The sequence below is a fragment of the Pseudonaja textilis genome, chromosome 1, assembly GCF_049901715.1.
Source record: "Pseudonaja textilis isolate UNSWEBS1 chromosome 1, rPseTex1.2, whole genome shotgun sequence".
NCBI classification, from domain to species: Eukaryota; Metazoa; Chordata; class Lepidosauria; order Squamata; family Elapidae; genus Pseudonaja; species Pseudonaja textilis.
This window is the reverse complement of record NC_141990.1, coordinates 61971735-61991851: the sequence shown is the minus strand read 5'-3', so window position 1 is coordinate 61991851 and position 20117 is coordinate 61971735. Positions and strand designations below refer to the sequence as shown.

The 20117-nt window shown below is 35.0% G+C and overlaps 1 protein-coding gene across 2 annotated transcripts in view; it reads left to right on the top strand.

Moving 5' to 3' along the window:
• LTBP1 (latent transforming growth factor beta binding protein 1) overlaps positions 1–20117 on the top strand; it is a 224820-nt gene that overhangs the window by 109508 nt on the left and 95195 nt on the right. Inside the window, exons 8-12 of one of the 2 annotated variants that reach the window (XM_026695525.2) lie at positions 3607–3709; positions 4493–4564; positions 10491–10613; positions 17756–17923; positions 18832–19065. In XM_026695525.2, coding sequence (XP_026551310.2) covers positions 3607–3709; positions 4493–4564; positions 10491–10613; positions 17756–17923; positions 18832–19065 — 700 coding nt within the window. The remainder of the gene's footprint in view (positions 1–3606; positions 3710–4492; positions 4565–10490; positions 10614–17755; positions 17924–18831; positions 19066–20117) is intronic. The other variant, XM_026695526.2, reaches the window with a different exon arrangement.

Genomic DNA, 20117 nt, shown 5'->3' with positions numbered 1-20117 from the left:
TCAAATAAAAGGATTTTATTTTTAGAAGGCCATGATTTACAGAGGGGATGGCGTGCATTTTTATGGGACACTGGGAAAATTAAGCAGAAGTATTTCCACAGACATATAATTAGAGATTCCTTATTGGCTAATTGGAACAAAATAAAAAAAACATTATTTAAAAATCCCAATCTTGATCTCAATGATGGAGGCGATGATACATCCAAATAATCTAGATCTTAATAAAATGATAAAATACAAAGACCTTCTTGATGTGCAAGGAACTTTAAAATCATGGCAAGATCTCCAAGAACAAGGGCTACAAGTAGACCCGTGGGCTTATTTGCAAATTCAAAATAGATATAGCCAAGACAAGAAAAATTTTGGAATTTATACTAAGGCACAACAATTAGATAAAATCCTATTAGGTCCAGATAAAATATAACTAAATTTTATAATTACTTGTTAGAGATGGAATTAGAAGAGGAAGTAGTCAAAGGCAACATGACAGCTTGGAGCAGAAACATAGGACATAGCATTACATTATTAGAATGGGAAAAGGTTTGGATAAGGAATAATAAATTTACAAAATCAGCAACATATAAAGAAAATGCCTATAAAATGTTTCATAGATGGCATCTCTCGCCCTCAAGAATAGCGAAAATGTCTCCTAACATGAATCCAAATTGCTGGAAATGTAAAAAGAAATAGGGAACATTCTTTCACATGTGGTGGTCCTGCACTGAAGCCCAAAGATACTGGCATAGAATTAAAAAATGGTTAGAGGAAATAATGGCGGAGCAAATTGAATTAAAACCAGAATTCTTCTTATTGGGGATATTTAATAGACAAATTTCTAAAAACGTCAAATATATAATACTGCACATTCTTACTGCAGCCAGAATAACCTTTGCACAGTGTTGGAAACAAGCAGATATTCCAACAGAGGAAATGGTCATTCAGAAGATAATAGCCTGTGCAGAGATGGATAAGTTAACATTAGCACTTTAGGAAAAAGAAACATCAGAATATTATAGAAGCTGGGAATGCTGGTATGACTGGATAGAACAAAAATAGAAAATATATTAGTAAACAACGTAAAATGTAAAAGAGGTAGTAATTATATATTCGCAATAAGATGTATTTGTAAATATATCACCAATATTGATAACAAACAAGGAACCATAGACTGTCGATAGTAGAATTGCTAGTTCTTAATCTTTTTCTTTTTTCCTTTTCCTTTTTTCTTTTTCTGTGTGTTGTATATGATTTTAGTTCTATAATCAATAAAGTTTGGTTTTAAAAAAAAGAATTAAAAGAAAGGGGAAACGGAATATTATTTGGTCTGGGACAAAAAAAAAAGAATATCTTGTGGGAATTCTACTACAGAGTACCCTAGAGCAAATGGGTTATCTAGGCTCCTTTTAGTGGGTATTCATGCAGGGTCACAGAATGGAAATAGCATTGGTCACACTGTTGAATGATCTTTGTCTGGATTTAGATAAAGGTAGCATAACCATTCTGGTCCTGATAGAATTCTCATCTGCTTTTACTACTATAAATAATAGATTAAGTATCTGTTGCTTATTTATTACTATAAATAATAGATTAAGTTTCTAAGACCCCTGGCATTAGGAGCTGTATATGTTACCATGGATTCTACTCCTGCATTACCAGGAGGTTGCAGTCAGTGGTGATGGGGAGGAAAGGTCAGCCCCATGGCCTCTCATATATGGCATACCTCAGAAGTTGATTTATTTATTTTGCCTCTGTTGCTTAACACTTAAATGAAGTTTCTGGGAAATGTTGGCAATAGGTTTGGAATGCAGTATCCCTGGTAGTTGTCCTAGTGTCTGGAAGTTCTAGGGGCCTAGATGGGACAAACTATGTGTGTGGGTATTAGTCAGCTATTAATGTGTAAAAAGATTTGCAGCTCCTTACTCCTTACTTTTTATTCACGATTTGGTGTATTAAATAATGTTTGGAAAGGTTTTTGGAAATTTATGATCTTTATACACTTGATCAGTTTTCAAATTCTGAAGAATATGTATGGGAAGTTGAATCTAGTGCATTGTAAAAATTGAAACAGTGCTTTTGTATCAATTCTATCTTATTGCTTCTGACTTGTTCAAACAGTAGCATTTGATTTTTAATGAACTGAAATCAATTACCATTGGAAGTCAATGTTCAATCATCCCATAAGAGCAGTGATATAACTGTACAATAGTTCTCTATCTAGTCTACAATAGTTAGAAAAATGTTGTCTCTGTTTAGTGTTTTAATGGCTAATTTTTGAATGTGGGCTGTTTGAGACATTGAAAAATTGGAAGATAAATTTTGAATTTTGTGATAATAGTTAACATTTTTTTGTTAAAAGGTTTGTATTTCTTAAAAAAAAACCAAGAACAGCTTCTTCTTGAATGTTTATGTTACAAATTTGAGGTGGTCAATTCAAAATTGAATTTTTAGGTCTGTTTTATCTCTATGTGTAAATTATCCAGAGAGAGGAAAGGGTGTGTCTATCTTAGTAGTTCCAGCAATAAACAGAGCATAAATTTGGCAGTGAGATGAGTAACTAGAACATTTTTTAATGTAACATAGAGGCTGGCAAAAATATTTCTGTACAATACTAGCACTATTTTCTCCTTATAAGAACAATCAAGAAAAGCATTATATATTTTTATAAAGAAATATTTGAGTTGTTGGTATAAAGAAGGATAAACAGGTGCTCAAGTTTTTTTCACCTATAAGTTAATTTCACATCTTTCAACCCCCCCAAAAAAAAAGCAATTCTATCTAAGGGCAGTGCATTCTACTGATGCTGGAAGGAAAGGTTTCTACATTTAAAGGTATGCTAGAAAATGCTACAAAATCTGTTAGAATGTTCCTAACACTCACCTGTTCTGTAATCTAGGCTCCTGCTCCTTCCTGAAGCAGGACAGTTGGCAGTACTACTAATTCCTATTAATTCTCTTGACAATAATTAACATTTTCCATAGCATTTAGCCCAGGATTCTTCTGAACAGGTAAATGTTTTAGTGCTGTATCTGTGCAATATGCATCTTCTTAAAAATCCCTCTCCAATATACAGTAGTTTTTCTTTCTCTATGCAGTGATTCCAGTTGTTCCACACGGAGATGTTGGTTGTTTCTCTTATGTTTCATTCTTTTAATCAGGATGTTGGCTGTTTCTCATAGGTTTCTGGCAGGCCATTGCAAACACAGCATTTTTAATGGCATACCAAATGTCACTTTATGCTGAATTCACCATACAGGTGTACACACACACACACACACACACACTTCAAAGTAAGACATGCATAGAGAAGGGAAATGGCTTGTTTGATTTCAGCATGAAAAAATTGGAGCACCAAACATGATCATGGATAAGAACTCTTGGGCAGCCATAGGAATAAGTGAAGACTAATTTACAAAAGGTATTTGAGAAATATATTGTAGATAAAATGCTAATTCACTGGAAAAACTGAAGTTTTTACATTCAAGCAGAAGTTTTTACATTCTTGTGAATCTTAAAAACGACTGGTCCTGGGTGATCCTGAATTAGCAACATGGAAGAAGACATCTATCCTTCAGAAAGACTAACTTGAGATTTTCCAACATTTTCCAGTGTAGCAAAGCACTTCCTGGCCTCTCCAAGCAAGAAGATTGCTGTGGGACTGTGGGAACTTCCTGGGGTTTTAACAAGTGCCAAAAATGTCCAAAGAAACCTGGTAAGCTTTTAACAATATATTTTCTGTTATTTTGCACAGTATACATATATTTTTCTTGCAAAGAAAGTGGTGAAAGCATATGAAAGCTTTTTTCCAGAGTAATCTGAAAATTAACAAGAAAGTTGGATTTGTGCTACGTGCTTCAAAGATCTTTCAGATGGCATTGAAGAAAGAAGAAATAGGGATCATTTACATTAATTAGTCTAATTAATTAAAGAGGATCTACTCATAATGAGACTCCAAGGAGCAGAGGATTTCTCCTTCTTGTATTTGGTTGCAGTCTAACTCACTATTTTATGGGGAGAAAAAGAAAGCATTCATGTGCCTACTAATTTTATAGGAAAATAAAAGTGATGCATCTAAGATCTCCAACAACCCATAAGAGTAAAGGAGAGGAAGATGTTCAGATTTTTGACATTTAAATAGTGGTTGACTGATTCCAAAGTTACTTTGTTTCCATAATGGTTCAACTTTTTTTTCTTCAAATGATGGAATATTGCTTGTCTGATAGTAATAGTTGTTGGATGAAAGTAGACTTTTTGTGGCTTCTGGTGTCCTGAATTCTGCTGCCTTCAAGACTGAAATACTATTAATGCCAATTTGGAACTAAATAATTCCCAAAAGCAAATTAGCAGCAGCAACAGTATTAAGACATATTTAAATATTGTACAATCTTTTATTTGGGTTCAGAATTCAACCCTTTAAATGGCGTGATATTAAAACATTTGGATGATAACAGATGGGTCATTTTTTGTTTTTCTGTTTTGTTTCCTCTCATATTAGCTTATTTTGGATATAGCCAGGTAGTGGATTGTCCACAAGGTTACAAGAGAATTAATGCAACGTTTTGTCAAGGTAAGATATTTGTAGCATTTGTTTTGAGTAATTTTTCTTATTTAAAATTGTTTGTGTTTCTCTTTTTTTTTAATTGGAATTAGAGGAATACATTTGAACTAACCATTTTATTGGGAAAAAGACAAAGTTCTACCAAAAAAACAGGGATTATATGACTATCAGGAGCAAAAACAATTTTAAGTGCATTATTTGTAAGATTATCAATAAATATAATGATTATATAGTATATTTTATATTTTATTATATATATGTATTTGTATGAATACAGTATGAATTCCCACTGCCTATAGCAGTGGCCAAGGATGTGCACATTCAACACAATTTAAAATCATAATATATCAATACTTAGTATTATATAGTAACATCAAAATAATTTAAAAACTTGAGAGTTTATAGAAAACAATAGTTAACTAAATCCTCAATAGTAAAATAGTTTAATCTTATTATGAAAATGGTTAGTATAGAGGACAGATATTTTATTTTAAATTTATTTAACCTCTGAAAGAGCTCAGGAGACTAGTCAGTGGAGACATGACATAATTTTATCAGGAGCAAATATATGTGTTGATCTAGTTCTTTTCTTGAGAAAAAACTTTTGCTAGCCTTAATGTACAGACTTCTCTTATAATTTCCCCACCTCTGGGCTAAATATTTTGGCCATGTACACTCTAGAGCTAATCTAGAGGTTGCAAAAAAATCTCTGGCCTAGGGAGACCCCTTAAATAGGCAAATTTCACAATGTGAATGCTATTACAAAGCATTCTTAGCCCAAAAGTCAAGTATACTTTTGAAGGCCGCAAGTTCATTCTTCTGTTGTGTATTTCATACAGTCACCCATTTGCTTCATTACATTAAAATTAAAATACCAGTTTGATATTGTGGTTAGGTACTGACCTAGAAACTAGGAGACTGTGAGTTCTAGTCCTTTCTTAGGCAGCAAGGTGACTTTGGGCCAGTCGCTCTCTCTCAGCCCAGCCTACCTAACAAAGAGCCATGGTGGCGTGCAATGGTTAGAATGCAGTATTGCAGGCTAATTCTGCTCACAGCCAGCAGTTTGATTCTCCCCGGCTCAAGATTGACTCCGCCTTCCAGACTTCCGAGATCGGTAAAATGAGGACCCACGTTGTTGGGAACAATATGCTGACTCTGTAAACTGCTTAGAGAGGGCTGTAAAGCACTCTGAAACATTATATAACTGCTATTGCTATTGTGGGGAAATGAAAAAGAGGAAATAGTATTTACTATTTCCTATGTACATAATAGTATGTACATTGCCTTATGTTATTTATAAAATAATAAGGTGGAATAAAAATCTAATAAATAAATAATGTATTTATCACTAATGCTAATATGCTCATCAACCTTAAAAAGTCTATTAATTTAACATAAGATTCTGACTATTGCAACGTGCTGTATATGGGGCTGACCTTGAACAGCATTCAGAAGATTCAACTGGTGCAAAATGTGGCAGCCTAGGTAGTAAACAGTGTCTGATACACAATTACTGCTGCATGAATTGCATTGGTTATCAATGTGTTTCTAGATGCTATTTAAGGTGTTGACTGTCACCTTTAAAGATCTATATGCTTGGGACTTAATTACCTAAGGGACCATCTTCCCAATAGCTAGTTTCCACTTGGCCAATTGGGTCTGGCAGATTGGGCAGGCTGCAGGTCCTTTCAATCAGGAAAGTGGCAATTGTTATAATTTTCTTGGCTATTGGATACATTTATTTTTGTATTCCTTTCAGTTGTTTTATTTATTATTTTATTTATATTTTGCATTTATGAACCGCCCATCTCCTTCAAACAGTCTCTGGGCTGTTTACATGTTTTAGAATTGTTTGCTGCCCAGAGTCACTGGGTTGAAATGGGTACCTGCAGAAATCAATCAATCAATCAATCAAATAAATAGACGGCTGGATTAGAATAATAGAATCAAGAAAACTTACGCTTTGAAGGAAAATGATTGCTTTATGCTCCTCTTGTGAATCTTAATCCTTTTGTAACCTCTACAACCTGTTGGTCTTCCCTTTGAAGTGAGCACCCCTTGTATTTCATTCAGTGTAGTTCTGCTCCCGGACTACTGAACAGGGACTAGCTTTTTCTTTCCAACTAGATGTCTGCATTATTAGGGTGAAATAATGTATCTCCAGGGAATCAGTTTTAACCCTGTTGCTTACAGTGGTCTACATGTAATTCTTTGTATTAAAGTCATAAGCTGCTTATTCATCCTTCCTTTTATCTGTGATCAGGTCAGAGAGTTCTCTCCCATCTGAACTATGCATTGCAATTACTGTTCATAGGTAGTTGATACATGCTTGGATTGTTAAATAAAGTTTGGAATTGATTGTCAGTAAACTTTATCCATTTATTTGAGTTTAGACATATCCAATGACATAAAATAAAATATGGGAGCAAATCATGTTGTTTTTTTAAGAGATGGAAAGAGGAAGAGCTAAGGATTATTATTTGCATTATTATATGCATCCTGCATATACCATTCAGACATTTATGCTGCAATTTGTTTTTTGCATGGTTACTAAATTATAATTTTGTGGAAGACTACAGTAGATGAGCCTTCTTATTCAGACAGGAGCTTTGTGTAGGTGCTAGGAGATGCTTATTCAATGCCATAGACCCTGTCTCTTGGCATCCCACCGATCAGTTCTTTCCTCTTTATTCTTTAACACATTTAACATCTGTTGAACATCTAGATGAAAGTGCTGAGAGAGTTCATCAGAGGTTTTGGGGTGGGGTTTCCACAGTATGTGGTATTTTGTTCTAAAGAAACCACAGAAAGGAAAGTATAGATGTTTGTTCAAAATATCTCCCCCTGCTTAGAAAGTGAAGGAACATACTAATACTATAGAGAACACCTGAGTTAAAATAAGTAGAGGAGCAAATAAAAGTTGTGCAGTTATTAATGTTTAGTAAATTCCCACCCGAAAAAGGAGAAAATGGAAATGCTTTTCAAAAGCAAATTATAGATTTTTCCAAAAGGCCTGAAGCAATAGTGATGATGGATTTAAATTCCCCTGTCATCTGTTGGGAAACAAACTCTGCCAGGCATGATCTTTCCAGGAAATTCCTGACTTGTCTTGCTGACAATTTTCTTCTTCAGAAAGTGAAAGAAAGCACTAGAGAATCCGTTGCCTTTCACTTGATGCTAACCAATAGGGAAGACTTGATTGAGAAAATTGAATAAATACTTTGGGGGAAAGGTAACTATGTAATCTTGGAATTCTTGATTTTAAGAGAAAGTAAACTGAGTCTAATCAAATGTATATATTAAATCTTATAGTGTTGTAATAAACTCAGAGCAACCGTAAGTTATAGTCCAGGGCAAGAAGACTAATTGGAAGCAGAACTCAAGATGAGTAGGAGTTCTTTAAAAATGAGATGTTGAAAGGATATGAAATCCTTACAGAGAAATTCAGTGAGGTGAGAAATAAAAGACAGCAGAAAAAGCAATGTGACTTTACAAAAAGCTTAGTGGAACTTTAAAAACAAGAAAGAATGCATACAAGAAGATGGAAAGAAAAATAAGTTGCCAAGAAAGAGTGAAGACATGGAACTCAGAACTGTAACTGGGATATCAAAAGAGCTAAATAATGTTACGGACAACAGAGATTACTTTTTAACAATATATTCAAAATAAAGAGAAAAGAATCAGAATTCTAATTGCTCAGGGTGAATGAAAATGCAATATAAAAAAACAGAATTATTCAATCCTGTTGCCAATTATGAAGAGTAAAATATTTTTAATTCATTTATCAAATTTGTTTGCCACCCAAATCCCAATAACTTTGGGCTCACAACAATTCTATATATAGCAAACTGAAGCTTGAGAGTGACAATAAATGAAATATCTATTTACTTCACATCTCCAATGCCCTTTACCATCCCAAACACTAATTCTTTAAAAAAATAAATTCTGTGGAAGTAATATAATTGGAAGTATTTACTTTTTAAACCTTATATTAACAAATAACATATAATACAGTTTTGGGGTTTAAATATCCCTGTCATAGAAATATCATCCAAATCATAAATTGTTTAGTTTGATGCACAAAAGAACACATTGTAGCTCATAAATTAAATCCAGTTGTTCTAGGCAGACTGCAGTCCAGCCAAAATGAAAAATGAAACATATTGATTATTTCTGGTTTGCCACTGACCCACTCACTTTCAGTCTTGGATCAACAGGAAGAAAAAACAAAAAGATATGTAGGCTTGGAACTTTAGGACTGTTGTATGTATGGGCACAATTGGCCAATACTGGGTGTCCATTCTAGTTAACGGTTTTATTGTCTGTAATAATATATTATCTCATCAAAGATCTGTGTCCTTCCATTTCAGTTCATATAATGGTTTGAGTTCCATAATAGGCATCCTATAAATTTTTATGCAAACTATTAGTTTAAAAATTAGTATTGGTAGGTCTGCTAATAAAGTTTAGGTTCTGAGTATGTTCACAGATAATAGGCAGATTTTAAACTGTATATAGGTCTCACTTGTTATTGTATTTGATAAACCAAATTGTTGTAATTCAAGAATGGATTTCAAGTTGCTCCAAATTTTCATCTGGCCGACAATGTGTCCAAGGCCTTCACTTTTTTTTCCCAGGGGGCATAAAATTGAATGTGGCAGATTCTTGGGTTCATTACTGATTCCATTGCTATGGTTGTGACCATAACTGTCAAATACCATTTTATCATGGGCTTTGGTGGTGATTGGCTGAAATTGGATTCAAATCGTTTAGAACATCTATGCTATAAGTCTAAATATTATTCCATATTACTTCTCAGTAAAGAAACAGAAAGACTCAAACTGGATCTTTAGTGTCTTTTAAGACATATTTTCACTTCCCATATATTTAAATATTTCTCAAGGCAAACTAAAACTGCTTTTAAATGAATTTTTTTATGAATTTTATTTGATAAAGATAGACAAAAGAAAGCATTTTAAAACTGCTATTTTTCACAGAACTCTCATTTTAATTCTGATTCCATTCCTAACTGCTTTAGCAGATTGGTTTCAATATAATATATTCAGCTTAACAATATGCTTCAAGTAGGTGATCACTAACCATAGGTGAATTAATATGTAATGAATAGAAAACATACATGGCTTTTTGCCCAAAGTTTGAAGAAACAGTCATTTCAAAATACTTTCCCCTTCCCCATGTTAAGATTTGTTATTTACTTTTAGGTCTCTGGCTATATAATGCAAGATAATATCAGTACACTGGTTTCTTAAAGAGTTTACCAAGAAGCCATGCTTCATGTACAGTTATTAAACATTTGTTAAATTGGATATAATAAGAATTATAATTCTTAAACAGTAGTTAGTATCAGAATTTAAAGTGCTCTGATTTTCTTACTAACATTGAAATTATTTAATCAGTTTTACATGTCCCCTCTCATTATTTGATATTAAAATGGCATTGGTGTTGATAGATTGGGCAATATTTAAAAACAAACATATCTGATCTACAGTACATTCTAGTAAGAGAATAGGTTTATTATTCTTCAGGCATAGACATTTATGCCCTAACTATACTGAATCTCACTGTGTGCCTTCCCTACTAATTCATTGCCTTGATGTTATATTTCAGGTACACTGGAAGCTTTATTATTGGGGGAAAGCTGGATAATATAAAAAGATAATACAGGAATATTACAGATACTCAGGAACCATTCAGCTATCAATAACTGCTAATATTCTTTTTATATTAAAGAATGCCACCTTGGTATTTTCTAGGCATTCCTTCTGTGTTATAAAGAGTATGTTTTAAATAGGAGAAAAATGGGGACCAGGTCTGAGAACTGAAAAATTCTGTAATATCTAGTGTTTGATAGAATTGTTTATACAGATTCTAATATAGGTTTATTTTACTGACAATCAGTTGTGTTCCTTTTCAGACATTAATGAATGCCAGTTACAAGGGGTTTGCCCAAATGGTGAGTGTTTAAATACCATGGGCAGCTATAGGTGTACCTGCAAACTGGGATTTGTACCAGATCCTACTCTTTCCAGATGTATCCGTAAGTAACCAAAACAATCAGTACCATTTAGTTGTGTGTTTCCTTTCTCCGGGCCTTCTTAAAATTTGTGTTGGAATAGCTTAGTCTTTGTCAATTTAAATGTTCCTGTGGCAGTTATTCTGACTAGGAGAAGTTTCAGTTCACCATTTTGAATTGTTTTGCTTTAAAAATAAATGTGGAAAGGTAGTTTTAATCAGATTGTATGTTGCAGTAAAATCCAGAAAGTTTATTTTACCAAATAAATAACAAAAACAAAACCAATTCTTGGGGTATGCACCAGCAGACCATTTGCCAACACCCCCTGCCTCCAAAGTGGGGTTTAATCAATGGCTGAGTAAAATAAGTGATTTTTAAAAATTTACTAATTAAGACTCACGGATCTCAACAGGGTTTGAACAACCATATGTAAATTATGTTTTGATATCTCACAATTTCTGATTTTACCAGCACTTAAATGCCCATGTGCTTATGAAAGTAAGGGTTATTACCTATCAGGGAGCATCTCAGACATGTTGACTGCAAGATCTTTTGAGATATTACTTAATAATTTCCAACATATCACTCAAATCACTTTTAAGTTATTTCTCTCAGCTCACTTCACCTCGCAAGGTTGTTGTTGTGGGGGGGGGAAAAGAGGGGGAAAGTAAAAAAAAAATACAGGCAGGATACAAATAAATATACAAATTTAGTACATTTATATCTTACGAAGTATATAAAGCCTGTTTAGCTGGATCTGCAAATACAATTACATTGTTAATTTGGTCTTTTCATTTTTAAGAATTGCATGGGTTATTAAGGATCATTTTTCTTCACCCTTAATAATTACTTTACTAGGTCTGTTATTTTATCCTATATGGCATGCTATGAATGCTTCAGAAATAATTAGGAAGAAGTATTTTGAATCTTTCATGAATACAGCTTTTCTTTTCCATTTATTAAAGCTTCCTAACTTTGCTAAGGAGACTCTTAAAGCAGCTACAACTTTTTAAAGGGTTACTTGAATGGACTGGGGAGAGTATAATACTCATGGAAAATCTAAAATATTTCTTCTAGATCCTTTTCAAATCATGCAAAATCCTGTTTTTATATATATATATATATATTTGTTTTCTTAAGTTTTCGCAGGTACTTACATGTATGGTATTCAGCTTTGTTCGGGTATTTTCCCACGTCATTATAGTTGTGCTTTTAAAGTTGTAGCAACGTTTCGGCAGAATCTCATCTGCCATCATCAGACTTCTGTATTGTGTTTGTCTGACAGATGATGATGATGGCAGATGAGATTCTGCCGAAACATTGCTACAACTTTAAAAGCACAACTATAATGACGTGGGAAAATGCCCAACAAAGCTGATCTTTGGTTGTTCGGGTTTTCTCCCGCGTAAGATTCAAATATCTAGGCAACGTTTGATGAAGTCTCATTCATCATCTTCAGGCTTTTGTCTCCGCTCTGTGCTTCTCAGAGTAATGTGAGATTGCAGCTGCTTCCTCCTTTTAACTGCCAGTGGGGTGGGACTTGATTGGGTGGGGGCTTGGCTGTGTTCTCATTGGTAGGGGTTTGGCTGTGTTCTGATTGGTTGGGGTTAGCCGTGTTCTGATTGGTTGGAGGCGTGTTCTGTTCAGGTGGGGGCTTGGTTGTGCTCAGGTTAGTTTTAGTTGCTGGGGATTTGAGCTGGTGAGTTGTGATCTTGCTGTTTGGCTTCTAGCACGTGGTCCTGCTGCATCTTCATAGTGGGTGTCGGTTTGCTTCATGTATGGCTCAGAGGGGTTTGAAGTGGGTAGTGATGCAGCTGCAGTGCAGCTTCTGGTCCATGGTCGTGTCTCATTTTCTGAATGGGTGGGAGTCTGTTTTCTATATGGAAGTGTGGTGGTGGTATCTGTGTGGCTCTCATGGGTGTGGGTCTGGTGTCCTTCTTCATGTTAGGTACTGTCTGTTCATGAGGGCAGGTTCCAAATGGCTGGAAGGCGGGAGGTGTCATCTCGTTTGTTCATGCTGTGTGGGCGTTTTCTATCTCTATGGCTTCTCTGATTATTCTGCTGTTGAAGTGTTCGGTTTTGGCGATGGTTCTGGTATTTTTAAAATCAATTTCATGTCCTGTGGCTTTGAGGTGTTGGACCAGGGAAGAGGTCGTTTCTTCTTTTTGATTGAGTTCTTATGTTCTTCAATGCGTGCACTTATTCTTCTGTTAGTTTGTCCAATGTATGTGGTAGGGCAGGCAGTGCAGGGGATTTCGTATACTCCTTGGTTTTCTAATTCGATTTTGTCTTTGGGGTTTCTTAGTATGGTGGATATTTTTCTGTTTGTGCAGAATGCTGTTTTGATGTTGTGTTTTTGGAGGATCTTGCTAATTTTGTCTGTAGTGCCTTTTATATATGGGAGGAGGGCTTTGCCGTTTTCTTGTTCTCTGTCTTGGATTTTGGTTGGGGTTTCTTTTTGGATTAGGTGGGTAATCTTCTTTCTTTGGAATCCATTGGCTGTAAGTACGTTGGTGAGAGTGTGTAGTTCGGTTTTTTGGTGTTGTTCATCGGCTAAGCATTTTGTTCTGGAGATGAGTGTCTCGGCTACGGAATTGATCTGTGCTGGGTGGTGGTGTGAGAGTGCATGTAGATAGCGGTTAGTAAGTGCACGCATTGAAGAACATAAGAACTCAATCAAAAAAGAAGAAACGACCTCTTCCCTGGTCCAACACCTCAAAGCCACAGGACATGAAATTGATTTTAAAAATACCAGAACCATCGCCAAAACCGAACACTTCAACAGCAGAATAATCAGAGAAGCCATAGAGATAGAAAAACGCCCACACAGCATGAACAAACGAGATGACACCTCCCGCCTTCCAGCCATTTGGAAACCTGCCCTCATGAACAGACGAGTACCTAACATGAAGAAGGACACCAGACCCACACCCATGAGAGCCACACAAGATACCACCACCACACTTCCATATAGAAAACAGACTCCCACCCATTCAGAAAATGAGACACGACCATGGACCAGAAGCTGCACTGCAGCTGCATCACTACCCACTTCAAACCCTCTGAGCCATACATGAAGCAAACCGACACCCACTATGAAGATGCAGCAGGACCACGTACTAGAAGCCAAACAGCAAGATCACAACTCACCAGCTCAAATCCCCCAGCAACTAAAACTAACCTGAGCACAACCAAGCCCCCACCTGAACAGAACACGCCTCCAACCAATCAGAACACGGCTAACCCCCAACCAATCAGAACACAGCCAAACCCCTACCAATGAGAACACAGCCAAGCCCCCACCCAATCAAGTCCCACCCCACTGGCAGTTAAAAGGAGGAAGCAGCTGCAATCTCACATTACTCTGAGAAGCACAGAGCCGGAGACAAAAGCCTGAAGATGATGAATGAGACTTCATCGAAACGTTGCCTAGATACTTTGAATCTTACGCGGAGAAAACCCGAACAACCAAAGATACACACATATATATATATATATATATATATATATATATATATATATATATATATATATATATATATATATATATATATATATATATATTCCATTCTCTCTTAGTAGTCCCTTAGCTTTGTATATGTATAAATTATTTTCTTCCTAAAGTTTTAATAACCCAGTCTAGAGCTGAGCGTGCTCAATAACCAAAGCATGTTTGTGATTTATTGCAAGGAAAAAAAATAGAAACACAGAGGGGAAAATGTAAAGGAGGATTCTGAAAAGATGGTTGGCTGAAACTTTTTTTGAGGAATGAGTCAAAGCCAACAATTTGTTACAAGTCCCATTTGTGGAAACCTTTTGCTAAGAATTGTAAATTAAATAAAATAGAGCCTTGTTCTCCTTGTTACAGTCATATTTTTAATAAAAACCTTTTACATGATGGAGCTCTCAAGTGGTTCATAAATATCTCACATGTCCAATTCAAATCCAACTGAAAAGTCTGCTTGCATGGAGTAATATAAGTCAGTTGAGCAATCTCTGATCTCAGAGTTTTCAAATAAACAAGTGTATTTTCCATAGTTAGTGATCCTTTCTGCTATCTGCCAAGATAGTGGAAACTCTTATTAGGCATACCTTTGACCAGCCAGTTCACATGCTATTTTTGCCAACTTAATACACACCTGGAATGACTTGAGATGTTTTTGTATAAAGAAGAATAAGAAGATATGGGTTGTCTTTGAAACTTGGAAAAGTAGTTGAGGAGTAACATGTAAAATTTCTGATTAGTCCCAAGTGAGAATCACTTTATTAATCATGGGTAAGTAGTGATTACTTATAAAGCTTAAAAATATAAATTAATTATTAGAAATAAGAATCAAGTTGCGTGGTGTCATTTGCAAGAATATTGTGTCAGCTCTCAGTGTTGTAAAGTTGCTGGATTCTCATTTTCTCTGCCAATAAAACATGGTTTGGTCTCTGGCATTATTTAAAACATGTGCTAGTCTCAGTGCTTTATTTTATAGTTTATAACAAGTGAGGCAACTACAACTCCTTTACAACTTGTGGACTTCAAGTCCCAGAATTCCTGAGTCAGCATGGCTCAGGAATTCTGGGACTTGAAGTCCACAGATTGTAAAGGGACCATAGTTGCCCATCCCTGGATTATATGGTTGCAACTGGAAAAGTTTTCCACACACATAGGCCTTTTTTAAAAAAAATCAATTTCAGAAGAATTACTTATTGGATGCTACTGCAGATTAGTTGTCACCTACGAATTCTTGCTGTGCTAGAGTTTCCAAAAGGTTCCTTTTCTTTTATCCCATCTTTTAACAAAGATGCTTTCTTTCTTCCTTTTCCCAAAGCCAGAAAATATAAAACTTTACAAAAAAAAATAATAGTGATGGTACCCAAGAAAATATGCATATAGAAAAGCTTTGGTGAAAATTTCTTTTTAAAAATGATACCATGAAATGTAGCGGATATTATTTGAGTGGGGAAAGTAGAGGAGTAGAATTTATATGAGAAGATAGCAATGCCACATAATGAATTTAAATGAGAAGATAGCAATGCCACATAATGAACTCTGCACACTTTTTCCTACTTGGACAGAATTAATAATGAATCTTGAATAGAATTTTTATAGAATTCCTTAAACCTGTCTTCTTTTTATGTGTTACTAGAAAGACTGAGATTGGGAGGAAAAGCCTTATCTGTTTATGGGAATCTTTGGGTTCTAAGAGCCACCATTTTATTAGAGGTGGGCTGTTTTGCTCATAACTAAAGTGTGCCATTTTTTAAAAAGTACAATAGAGTGCAACACATGAATTTTCACATTGAAAGAACTGATTTCAACTGTAAAAGCAACATTCTGAAAGAAATGCAGTTTCCCAAACTGCCCACCCTCCCCATAAATAGCAAAGCAAGACAAAAAATTAACTCCAGATTGTAGGCAGATTTGTTTTAAGAAAACTAAATGTGATGGAATGTGCCTGACACTGTATGATCACATCATAACTGTATTGCAAATTCCCTACTCAGTAGAAAGATTATAGGCTGTTTCAGCTTAGACACCTAATAATCATTTAATAAGATCCTCAAATAATACAATGTAATCCTTTATAAGTACACTTCTGTTTTAAAACATTTTGAAGCCCAACAGATATATTGTCACTTTTTGTAATTTCTCCGTTTCCAGAATAAATGAGAGAAATTATTGTGTACAATTATTTACACACAGTTGGCTTGAAACACAGGAGCTATATTTAAATTGATCATGTACCTTAATTGAATTATAATTAGACTGCATCTGTAAAAAATTGTTTCAAGCTGAAATGTTTTCTTCCTATTTTTATTTGTATGCAAATAGATAAAGAAAAATAACCTTTTCTAGGTTTGTTTGTACTTGAAGAATTATAAAGAAAGATGGTCTTTGTCAAGTTGAAGAATATCAACAATTACTTCTGTAATGTCCTGTGCATAATATATATCAGAATATGGGTGAAATCTATCAATTACTGCTGCTGTGCAACATCTGTTAATTGGATAATGGATAGGTTGATTCTTGAACCATTCTTTTACAAATTAAATATGTATTCTGCTAAGAATCAATAAAAACACTTGGGATCTAGGCAAGTCTTGGTAAGAAGACCCAGGATCTTCTTGGAAAAGGCAAAATATCTTTTAAAATAAAGCCATGCCAAATCTGAAAAAAAATAGGATTCACTAAAATGAATATAACTAATCAGCTGTAAATTTGATAAATGTCTTGGTTTTTTTTGTAGGACAGAAGAAACAGATTTGTGTGTGTGGAATATAATTTATAACTTGATCCAGCTTGGTGATCATGACTTAAATTTTTGCTTAGCTATTATCACATCTGATTTAGCATTCTTATTCATTATATTTTTCCATATTTTAGCATGATTCAAATTTCCTGCCAATGTAGCTTGTTTTATTTTTATAGTATCAGAAGGAGATACAATATATTCTAATTTCACTTTGACTCCTTGCTCTCTGTTCTTATAACTATGATTTTTTTTAGAACAACAACAGTAATTCTGTAGTAGTTCTGAACAGTAATTCTAACAGTAGTTCTGTTAACTAAAGGAATTTCAGATTTTGGTGATGTGAATTTGGAAAGACCGGCAGAAAAAGAACAAAGCATTTGGGAAGGATGATAGTATTCTTAGCTGATTCCCCCCCAATGATTTAATTTATGTGCATTGATTAATTAGCAATGACTTTAGTTTCCAGTTTCCTTGGTGACCTTAAATGATCTTACTTATCAAGTCAAAGTTGTCATTTTGTAATTCATTTGTGACATAGCTTTGTAATGTGAGTGTTCGAATTGAGTGTGTGATCTGTCAGCGTTCTGAATTTTTTACTGTTCACCTGCTTTAAGCTTGCTTAAGTGCTTCTGCATGGGAATAAGGCATTCTCCTAATTCTATGTTATTGGAGCATGGCCGCATCTAATTTGAACACTGGCTTTTACTTCTAAACAATTTGGGCTTTACTTTTGAACTGTATCAAATTGATGTCAGATATGACTTACGAGAAATGTTTGTTTTTAGATAGCGGCATCCTTTTCTCTCTAATGATGTGTTGAAGTTTTTTTTTTTTTCCTTATTTGGTGATGGAACTCCTGTGGTGTTTCCCTATTTTGTTTCTCAAGTAAACTTCAGCATCCTCCTTCCCTTTTTGCTGCAGTTGATAATCCCATGGTCATTGAAGAGAAAGGGCCTTGCTACCGGTTTGTCAGTGCAGGAAAGCAGTGTATGCACCCTCTCTCTGTTCAGCTCAGCAAGCAGCTCTGCTGTTGCAGTGTTGGCAAGGCCTGGGGCCCCCACTGTGAAAAATGTCCCCTTCCAGGAACAGGTAAGAGGTTCCCAGAAAATGGATGTATTTGCACCCATGTATATAACATACCACATAGATGATAATGTAACATCGTTCACCATAATCTTGTATTGGTTGTATCTCTTATCATTGGAAACCTCAGTATATGAGGTTTTTTCCTTCTATATTTTGCAATGACCAGCTTTCCAATTACAAAGCATTTATTGAGTGATGTTTGTTACTGCATAATTCATTTTACAAGATGGTCAAAAATGCATTGAAATGTGTGTGTCTGTGAGAATTTTCTAAAGTGATACTTGTCTTCATGGTTGTAATTATCACAGAAGTGGCATTCCTAAGGCTTCTTATCCGTATTAGGTATCTGAGACAGATTAAGGTGGGAAGAAACTATGATGTTAAGGATACCAGTTTATTGTAGATGAAACGTGGATGGAATTAAAGGAGGGGTTTTTGTGCTTCTGAATAAAAGTTTTGTGTAACAGAAATAGGAATTTTCAAGTTATGTAAACAATAAATTGCCCAAACAACCAGACAACAGTAAACTTATATTGGGAAATTTGATTTTGAGTAATTAATATAGCTTCCAATCTCCTACTCCAAGACTGCACTAGAGAGGAGAGAGAAGCTTCAAGTCTCAGAATCCTTCATGTGATCCTGAACCAGAATTTAGAATTCACTTTAAAAATGCCCATTGTTTGGTTGAATTTATTCTCAAATTGAACCTTTTTCTAGAAAGAACAATATATCTTCCCACGTAACTTATGCAATGTTACTGTCATGTAATTTGTGATTTTGCTTAACAGTAGAATACATAACATTTATAAAAACATTCTTCATGTCAGATTTTCTTTATTTTGTTTTCCAATGTGTCAAAAATGTTACATTTTTAGATTCTTAAAAGGAATGTTTTCCCATCCCAAATCTAGCTGCTTTTAAGGAAATCTGCCCTGGTGGAATGGGCTATACGGTTTCTGGCTCTCATAGAAACAAGCTATATCATCACCCTGCAGTTAGAGTTCAGCCACCTGTCTTTGGCAAGACCCAGATTACTCATCCTGTTGCTAAAGGTCCTTCTCCTCCACCTCTCCCAGCAAAGGAAGAGCCAGTGGAGGCACTGACCATCTCACAGCAAAGTGAGCCCGAGGTGGCTGTGAGAGAAGGTGAGAGTGGAAAAGGATTTCTTTATGTAGTTTAGTGTGTTTTTGAGTATGTTCACGTGTTTCTTATTTCCTGTGTATTTCTTACAGTGTAAAGTGCTTGTATCAAATGTGATGGCCTTCCAGCAGCCTATCAAGTATTTGATTGTATCATTTATTATAGGAACTGGTTTCAGATTCTACAACTTGGGGCATATAAAAAAATGTTTAGCCCTCTGGGCAAAGAACTGGATCAGGTGACATACTCCCAGTAAATTATACATTTCTTGCAGATATATGCATGGGAGTAAATCTTATTTTCGTCCTTTATCCCCCCCTCCCAATCTGAAATTGAATTCTCTTGGGTTAAATGTTAAATGTTTGGAATCTTTTATGTTTTCCAAATGAAACACAGCTTTTCACCATTGCCAAAGCCTTTCACCATTGCAATTGTTACCTGAAGTATTTCTAGATGTCGGTTTCATAGTTTTATGTCTCAGTCTTTGCATGGTTCCTGCAAATGCCTTTAAAATCAGCTGCTTCTAAATGTCCTGTTTTTTTAACATGCTTAACATCAATGCAAACAAAAGCAAAGAGCTTGCTGCATGTGCAGAATTAAGTGCATTGCCAACACGCTATTGGTGAACAGAACATAGACTGGTAGATACAGAGTGCTTTGTGGAGTGTTGTGATTATTTTGATTTTGAATTATTGCCCTTCCAGAGTAACTAAATGTGGTTGTATGCCAATGTGTCTTGGGTGGGGTTTGAAACAATGCAGAAATCACAGAAGCTACAAATTCACTGAAATGACTTTGAAAACCGTACATCAGACCTACAAAGTAAATTGTTTTGAGCTGGAAGCTTATGCCTGAATATGTTTAATTTAGAATGACTGGGTCAAATTTTGCATAGAATATCATGTTAATGTTCAATTGCCACTTAAATTGAAATTTATGATTTTACTTATTATATTCATATATTGTAGTTATCCTTTTAACCTTTGAAAAATACAACCAACCTAATGAACATCTTGAACTGATCTTAATCAAGTAAGATGAGGTTTCTTAAAAAAAA